Genomic DNA, 9,538 nt, shown 5'->3' on the forward strand with positions numbered 1-9,538 from the left:
TGACAGTACCTAGTCAGCTTACTGAATGAATCCTGTTGTGAAGGTCCATCATGTGCTCATGAAATGCTTGCATCAGTTATTCAACTAGAAATGTAGGAGGTTGACCAATTAGCATTTCTAACAGCATCTACTCATTACAATGAAGCTCAGCGCACGGAAAATCTCACATTTGGGGCGAGAAATCGGAAACTCTCCAAGGCACCTTGTAGTGAAATTAACGCCTTTTTCTTTAATTGCCCCTCACAAAAAGCTATTTTTAAATATTAACTTATAAGTTGTCTTATAGGCTTGCAATTTCACAAGAATCAATACAAAGAAGCTTGTTTTTGTGACTGACTAGTCGCTGCAATTAAGTTCCTGAACAATAAAAATGAGATCACATTTAATCATAATTTCATTTGATAATTGCAGTCTATTACATTCAATAAATATATTGTTTGAAGATTTTGCATTCTCTGAAACATTGGTACATTCTATCACTTTCAAAAACTCACAATCCTTACATAAAACAAAAAATAATGCTAATTGTATGACACTAACACTGTATATGTAACAAAACAAGCCTTACAATCACACCTGAGATTTTTTTGATTTTTTATTATTAGATAATACTTTTTTTACAAATACTTTCTGAAACAGTTTTTCCCGGCAATACAATTTATAAGCACAAAAATACAAGAAGAGCAACAAAATATGCAGAGAATGGCGGAATACTCTCTTTATTTTGGTACACATAGTGCTCATAAAGCTAATGCATGGATTTTCAGGTTATGGCTAAATAAGATTGCCTTTTTAAAACAAAAGGACTAACATTATTTTTTTTACAAAACAAAAACTCACAAAACCAAATAAATTTGGAATCCTGTATGAACTTGAATGCCTAAAATAACAGGATTAATAAAGATATATGTCAAACCCTCATTGTAACAGTTTCCTATCAGGATTTGCTTGTTGGCACTGGATCCCAGTTTATGTACCTCAGGAAAAGTTTAGAGTGTGACGTTCCACAAGATATCTAAACTGCTCAGAATGTGCGAGGTCCATGAAAAAAGAACATGAGGAAAAGTGAGAACAGCAGACATTCAGTCACTTTCATTGAACTTGCCATTGACAATAGCTAGCAATAGTGTGCATTTGTTTTTAAGGCAACATAAGTCAATCCATCATCAGACGTGCATGTTTTCTCCCAATCACGACATGAACATATATGACATGACTCCTATACTGATACATTTCTCAGTGTTTAAATATGTATTTCCTGCAAAAATAAAGTCCTTTCCACTCTGATCTTCTAGGCTAGGGGAAACTAGGCTCAATTACCACTGATTAGAAAAGTGCGAGTGATGTCATTCATGATACACCAAAGATGAAAATGAGGTATTAATTCTTCATCCGTTCATTGCTTGTAGTTGATACACTGAGGGCATATTGTATCTGGAGCACATGGTTGTGAATGGTGGTTGTTAATACTTGTTAGCTGTAGTTCACATTAGGATCAGGCTGCCAGTTTCAACCAACCATGCACCTCCTCTTAACTGACGTGTCACAATGCACATGTTCTGTGGATACACACATCATGCACTGCATGAAGCGCATCCTTTGCCACTGACTCATAAAGATAGATGGACCACTACTTGTCCGACGCAGTATGTTGCCGCGTGGTTCCTATTAAGCTCTTCACCCTTCGGAGAACATTTATGCCTTGCTGATGATTTACCTGTTGAACTTTCCATCATAATGATGTTGGTGGACATTCACGAAAGCCTGTCCTTTTAAAATGTCTCCATCTACAGAACATTTGTTGAACCACCCTGTGTGTGTTTGTCACCAGAACTCCTTTGGGAACATCACTCTGCTCACGTGTGACTTCAATGTTGCCAAATAAATAAGCATTAGCAATATTTCCCCATAAGTGATGTGTGGGGGACATATAACAGTTGAGCCCGATCTCCCCTTAAGTAAAGTTTTTGCTTCAAAATGCCACAATGGCTCGAGTCCACGCTCCCAGACTGGCGAGTGCCTGTTTGCTACAGATCTGCTCCAAGTCTGCCTGCCGGCTCAGCAGTCCTGTAAACCCCGAGCCGAAGATGGAGATCAGATTGGAGATGTTGGATGTGTCCGTGTAGTCCAGATTACAGTACGTGTACTCTTCGCGTTTGGCGCGTTTACGCGAGAGAGGAAAATCCGACACCTCGTCAACGTCGCACAAGCAGCATCCAAAGTCAACCTTCCGTTTCTTGCCTGGGGACTGCGCGCCCTGGCCGGCTTGGAGCGCGTCACAGCAGCAGTCCTGATGGAGGTAGCCGTTTTCCACCGTGGTCACAACATGCGTGTCCAAGTCCAGCACGGTGGTTTTATTGCAGTACGTGTTGTTGTTTGCGGGAAACTGCTCACAATGTGACACGTTGGAGACTTCCATACAGCAGCTTCTGTAGTAGGAGGGCTCTGGTTCTTTGCAGGCGTCCCCCGGAGAGGCGCAGCCGGAAAGCGCGCTAACTGGGCGGCCGTTGAGAGTCGCTTCTTCGCCGCAGCAAGCAGCCCGCGTCTGCTCCTCGTTCTCCGTGTCCTCCGCGTCCAGATCCAACGGGTTCAGCTCCTGGATCTCGTTGCAGACGGTCATCACCTCCTCGTATTGCTGCATCCTGTAAATCTCCGCGTACTTCTCCTTGATATAAAGCTGCCTGGCGTTTCTCAGCACATAGGAGACCAGCAGGTTTTTGTGCAGCTTGATGCCGCCTCTCTGACTCCTGGAGTTGTGGATCTTCATTAGGGAAATGGAGATCAAGCTCTGCGCGTCAACAGCGCATTCCATGGTGTTGATCATAACTATGTTCCTTCAGCGAACTCCGACTTCCAACTATCTCTGGAAGATTATTTTCGACTGAGGAGAAAGGTTCAAGTCAGCTCTGTGAAGAAACATTGGAAAGGACACTCTTCTGCGAGCAAACCAGCAATCATTTGCAGATGCTGTGAAACCACAATATATATATAGCCAGGCGCATGTCCCGCCTTCTGCATGGCGAGCCAATCAGAGGCCTAGGATTTGTTGAGTGACATGATTCAACGCTGGAACTATGTTGCTTCCGACCAATCAGCTTCTGGCGGTTCCTCTGTGCCATTCAAATTCCACGCAGGCTGTCTAACTGGAATGTCCTCATTTCAGCGGCCCCATAACTGAAACTTCCAAGAAGCACTCGCTTCCTCGTCGTTGGATATGTATGAACTGGCTGTTCCGGGTTGACATGTTGCTATAAATTCAACCATGAACCAAGCAAATAAATATTTACGTCGTATTTTTGCATATATATTTTTATTTATATTCCATACATTACATATGCATATATTATTATGTCTGTATTACATACATACATATACACACCTGTTGTCATATTGGTTTTAGTTTCAGCCTTATTTCAAGGTGTCTTAAATCACGACAGCAAAGAATACATGTGACTGCTTTACAATAAGAAATTAATGCAATTGTAACGCAAAAGGCGGCGGTGTGGCTCAGCGTTAGAGCGATTGTAACCCAGCCAACCCAGAGGTTGAGGGTTGGATCTCCGGCCGTTGTGAACATGTTTCCTTGAGCAAGATGCGGAACCCCCAATTGCTCCTGATTCTGCGTCATCTGTAGGTAAATGATGAAGTCTGTGAAGCGCTTTGAGGGCCTGAACAGCTGAAAAAGCACTATACAAGCGAAAGATCATTTACCGTACAGTATTGGTTGATATATGCCTTTCTTTAAAATCACCTTTCATTGTTTTTTGGGGAAGGAAATCTGATGTATGTATATAAAGCACTAGTGGTATCAGTAACTAGTATGGGTATCAGTGACTACTCAAGAATTGAGTACCTTTACTAGTATCTCTCTGAAAAAAAAGTGGTCTTTGTTGTATCGTCTTAGACCAGGGGCGTCAAACTCTTTTTTTTCGCGGGCCGCATTGTAGTCATAGCTTCTTTCGGAGGGCCATTATGACTGTCAACCCAAATAAATGTATGAGCACCTCATATTATATACAGTAAAATCTACAAAACAAACTAACAAATAACTCGTTTTCAAATCAGACGAGTAAAAACTGGTCAAATATTTAAAAAATATATATATTAAAAGTGAAGACAATTTGCAATTCTAGTAATGACACGAATTTGATGCACAATTTATCTTCGCGGGCCACATAAAATGATGTGGCGGGCCGTATCTGGCCCCCGGGCCTTGAGTTTGACACCTGTGTCTTAGACCAAACTACCCTGCTTGAGTTACTACCCGAGGCCCTCGCAGATCACCGCTGCTGGAGTGTGGCAATCACGGGCATAACTGAACCTGTAAGCAAGAAGTTTTGGAAATTGTCTCAATGAGGAAAATATAAGAAAGATCCTTGTAAAGACAAGTGTGTTTAGATCATTTTCGATCATCTCTTTTGTTTTACAGGAAGCTATTCAAAATACACTATTTTGTAATCCCAAGATTTTACTTAAGTAAATATTGGTAACAACCTTCAAAGAATATGTGATTAATCAGAATTAACTACAAAAAAATGGTGCAATATATATAGATTTGTTAATGTTAATGTTTTGGTATTATGTGCAAAATACAAAGTAACCACTATAATATGGAAGAGTCCAGAATGGAACATATTTTGCCTCACTTGTACAGCTAACTAAAGTATTTGCGACCAGCCCTCAATTACTAGCGCAATCCATTTTTGCTGGTCAATTTGTACCTCATCAAAACTGTGCCAATAAGTTGTACCTTTTGCGATTGACCCCTGGCTTGTTCAAGGTGTATGTAAAGCGCCTCTCACCTAAGCACATCTCATTCAACCATTTCTGAACTTCTTATCCTCATCAGGGTGAGCTGTATCCATCCCTGGTGACATTAGGCGAGAGCTGGGATAAAGCCTGAACTAGTTGCAAGCAAATTGCAGAGCTAGAAAAATTGATGCTGATTTTTTTGGATTGGTGAAATGCCTTGGAGGAAACATTTCTACCAGCATGTCTTCTTCCCATTTGTACGGATCAGAGCGTATACACTAGTGGTATTGGTATCGTACACAAACGCCATATTATGCGTAATGTGATGCAGACACGAGGCACGGGAATGCTCCATATGGCCACTGGATGGTGGGTGGGGGTGGGTGGAGGGTTTGGGGAGACAAACTACAGAGTTCCAGTCAAGACTTGGCCTCTTTTGTGTTTGATGCTGAGAAATTGGAGTTCAAGGGATATTATTGCAACAATACCTTGTTGATGTCATCAGGTTAATGAGTGGCTTTGAAACACAGAGTATATTTGATTTGCCGATCATCAGGTATATTGAATGTATATGTATGGCTAATATCTTCTTAATATCTTCCTAACATCATCTTTATAGCATCTTTTTACAATACAACCACTTTTGTAATATGTAAATCGAATGTTTTTTTATTTTACAGTGTGTCATCACTTCACAATAACCACACATGATTGAACAGAAACAAGGCATTCTAACACGCATGCCAGACGCTCATACTAACCTCATAAAAATCCTCCTATTTTGTTATTTTGTATCATTTTTATCTTTCTGAAATTTAACACAATTACCGTACAATATAATGACATCATCCACTCTAAAGACAGTGGTGAAAAATGAAATGATTTTCCACCCTTAGTTAAAAGTTACCTATGTAGATGAATTTTCACAGTATACTGAAATGATGTCAGTGATAGGTATTTACACATGAAACTGTATTTGTCAAAGAAAATTGTAGGGCGGAAGAAAAGGAACCCACACTGACTGAGTCGCACAGAGCCTGAAAGCAGCATTGCAGTGGCCTCTACAGATCAATCATAGGTTGAATTGTTTGCCAAATGAGTGCAATAACCTGTGTTGAACCTGTAGAGGCCAGTACAGCTCTAGTTTTCTGCAGTGTGATTAGTATTTTGTTGACTGTTCCCAAATTCTCCCCTTGAGGAGAAAGTGACTTCATCCCCTGCAGACCCCGCCCAAACATTTATTTTCATCCAGGATGAAGGGAGGGGAGTGTGCCAGCTCTGTGAGCAACTTTGACTGCGAGATACTTGATAGTAATGTTTTCACTGCATGATGAACGTATGATGCAGAGTGGAATTCATGTTTTCTTCCAGCGGAGGTTGCTTTTTGCAAAGATGCCTGCAACCTCTGCAATGAAACGGCTTCTCTGCACTTTCATGAAAATGGAGGCTCGTTAAGATGCAGGAGCCGATGTGCTTCACGGGATAATCACAAGAGTCTAACCATATTCCTATGTGGCGTGTTCAGTGAATGAAGCACACTTGTAAGAACATCTGAAAAATACAGAATAGAGGATACAGCGAGAAACAATTAGTGTGTGTTAAAGCCGAAATGTACTGTATAATATTTTAAAATAAAACACAAATTTAACATAATAATTTCAGTTACACTGACTGGTAAATGAATAGAACATATCTCTGTAGTTGCCATGGCAACTGAGCATCGTCTATGTTTACCATGTAGAAAAGTGCTGGACCACTCCGTCCAACTTGTGTGATGCTATTGTCGTGCAGTACGTATGTAAACTAGATAACGTTCACATCAAGACAGACATGCTACAATGTTACATACTAATGTATACTCTGAGTTGATGATGACTTCCCTCCATGTATATCTGTCTGGAGTTTCCAGGTTCTCCCAGAGCTGGTATAGGTTTTTTTCTTCTTGCCCAGAAGGTACGTTCAACCATGACTTGTTGAAGCTGTTTGTCCAACTCCCCCGTGACTGATGGACAATCTGTCCAGGTGGTACACAGCCTCTCACCAGAAGTCATCTGCAGACTTAGAAGGTCGACTCGGTGCTACACTAGTCACTGTTGCGCCACAATCACTCAGATTAACTTTTTTTCCTGCTGATAAATTGTATAATTGGGCGTCTACCAATGCTTTATATATATCCTGGTTATTACTTTGACATTTTAGCGCATGTATTGTTTGATGAAAGCTTGAATTTAGGTAGGAAAAACAGTTTGTGTGGCGCCATCTTCAAGTTAAACAATGAACTGCATGTGAATTTTGCTCCTTAGCGAGTTGCACTTGTAAACATCTTTATATTGATTTTCAGGGCAGTGATTTATTAGCATAGCATTCAGTTAGTTTATTTAGCATAGTTTCTCATATTCTAGAAATTATTTAGGTGGTAGTTTGGCCAGACGACCACCAAGCCTCTCTTCAGAAGCCCAGTGATACTACCGGCAACTTTTTTCTAGTGGTGCGAAGAATAAATGCTCAAATTGCTTGCCATAAACCTGTTTACATGTGACAATCTATTCCAATCTGCCTTTTACGTTTTAGAAGTGATATGATACGCAGATTGATGTAATGATCACATGATTTATCAAGATGTAATTTTTGTTTTGTTTTAGCATTCAGCATAGTAGTTGCAATTGTATGAACACAACGTATTAAGACCATGTTACAAATAGTTTGAAACAAACTCTTCTATCACTGACAAGCTCTGGTATAATGCATTCATTTTTCAACTGTGTTGCTCTAAATTTACAGCATGACGAAAGCGGACGCAGCCTGGGTTGATGTCGCAATCCACCCACAGCATCCAGAGCCTGTGAGAACTCCTTGAGGATCTCATCCACCCAGATTTCCCTGCCAAGTAGAGCTTTGAACCAACTTAGTGGCCTCAGTCCCAGAAAAAAACGGCCCACCTCTGATGTCAAACTCTGCTTCCAAAATGCTATTTAACAAATTTGTGAGGAGTTATTCCCTCCTGTGACACACTACATGAAGAGTCTAGAACTACATAGTGGATTGTGTACTACTACCCCTCCTGAACCGCTGGACAGTGGAAGAGAATCTCCATGAAGTTGCCCAGATGTTATCACTGAATCAGTATTGCGCTTGGCCTGCCAATTAGCTTTCTCGGGAGTCCCACAGGCCCGACCGGTAACACTCTTTTGCTTGACGGCATTACTCAATACCAATGTCCACCAACTGGTTCGGCGAATGATTGACATAACAGGTATCAACCACCTTACGACAGCAGCAGGTATGTCATGATGACATAAGATGAAAAATAAAACAAGTTGTGTCATTGACATTGTACATTAGGATCATTTAGAAAAACTGCGCACAATTCCATGGTTATTGAAAGTGAATTTGAGTGACATAATTTTCTTCCTCAGATCAGAACAAATCTTATAATACTGATACACGTCTAGTCACTTAAAAGGGGCGCTAATATGTGTGATGTACGTACGTATGTGAGGAGTGCGCATGTGTCGTGTGACCCAGAAATGGATTAGCGTATATGTGAATTAACCAGCTCACGAGCTTTTAATAAACTGTACGGTATGATTATTGAAGCCCATCTCGTCAGTCCATCAACACCTCTGTCATTTGTTTGCTACCGGACTTCACTCAGGTCATCACATACAGCAACAACAAAAGGGCGTTAACCAACTTTAGCCCAGGAGAGACCATCTCCCCAGCTAGTTAGTTAGCTTAACTATAGGATGGAGCCGCTGAGCCGGTCTGCAAGAATGAGGATCTATTATATAAAGCACTAAAAGGCGTAATAACCGACCCAGTTTTAGCTTTGGCTGCAATGCATCGTGGAATTCTGTTTCAAGTAAGCCATCTCAAACTAAAATTGAAAACCTTTTAGGAATTTAGTTTTAAGAGTTAAAAGCATATTGAACGCCACTGTAGTTGCCACTTCAGTAGATACGTTTTCAAACAGGTGAATGTGAGGCTTAGTCAAGCGCTTTGGGCATCCACCGTATGGATCACACGTATCAAACTCAAGGGCCGTGGGCCAGATACGGCCCGCCACATCATTTTATGTGGCCCGCGAAGACAAATTGTGCATCAAATTCGTGTGTCATGACTAGAATAGCAAATTGTCTTCACTTTTAATATCTTTTTTTTTTTTTTATATTTGACCAGTTTTTACTTGTCTGATTTGAAAACAAGTTGTCAGTTTGTTTTGTAGCTTTTACTGTATATAATATGAGGTGCTCATACATTTATTTGGATTGACAGTCATAATGGCGCTCCGAAAGAAGCTATGCGCGCCGCGAAAAGTTTGACACCCCTGGTGCAGATGAAGCATTTGCCATTTTAATTGTATGAACTTACAAGACAATTCGGAACTCATCCATCTATTCATTTATACTTGCCTCAGAACATCGTAGTAGAACAATGACAGATAGGAAGAGAAAGATGACACTTTCAAAATGTATGAGAAACAGGACTTTCAGAAAACTGTTATCAAAATTCTCTATTCATATTAAAACGTTAGGCTCAATATTTTGGAGTTTGTTTTCATCATTAACAACATTAAGCTGCAGTGAATGCCTATGGAGAGTGACACGTTCTGATGTCCATAAAATCCAAAACACGATGGCAATTGGAGCGATATTTTCCTGAAGTTCACAGAGAAGTGCCAATTAAATTCACACCAGCTTTCCAAAGACATGCTTTGCTTCATTCAAACTGCGTGTACCTATTAACTCTGGTGATATTGAATTAGACATTGTTTATCAATGAGACT

At 40.5% G+C, this 9,538-nt stretch overlaps 1 protein-coding gene across 1 annotated transcript; it reads right to left on the reverse strand.

The window, feature by feature from the left end:
• Nucleotides 1–577: 577 nt before the first annotated feature.
• ier5l (immediate early response 5-like) lies at nt 578–2,975 on the reverse strand. The gene has a single exon (XM_061293781.1). The coding sequence runs from the start codon at nt 2,822–2,824 to the stop codon at nt 1,973–1,975; it is 852 nt and encodes a 283-aa protein (XP_061149765.1). The 5' UTR covers nt 2,825–2,975; the 3' UTR covers nt 578–1,972.
• Nucleotides 2,976–9,538: the final 6,563 nt, after the last annotated feature.

The sequence above is a fragment of the Syngnathus typhle genome, linkage group LG12 (genome assembly GCF_033458585.1).
Source record: "Syngnathus typhle isolate RoL2023-S1 ecotype Sweden linkage group LG12, RoL_Styp_1.0, whole genome shotgun sequence".
NCBI lineage: Eukaryota > Metazoa > Chordata > Actinopteri > Syngnathiformes > Syngnathidae > Syngnathus > Syngnathus typhle.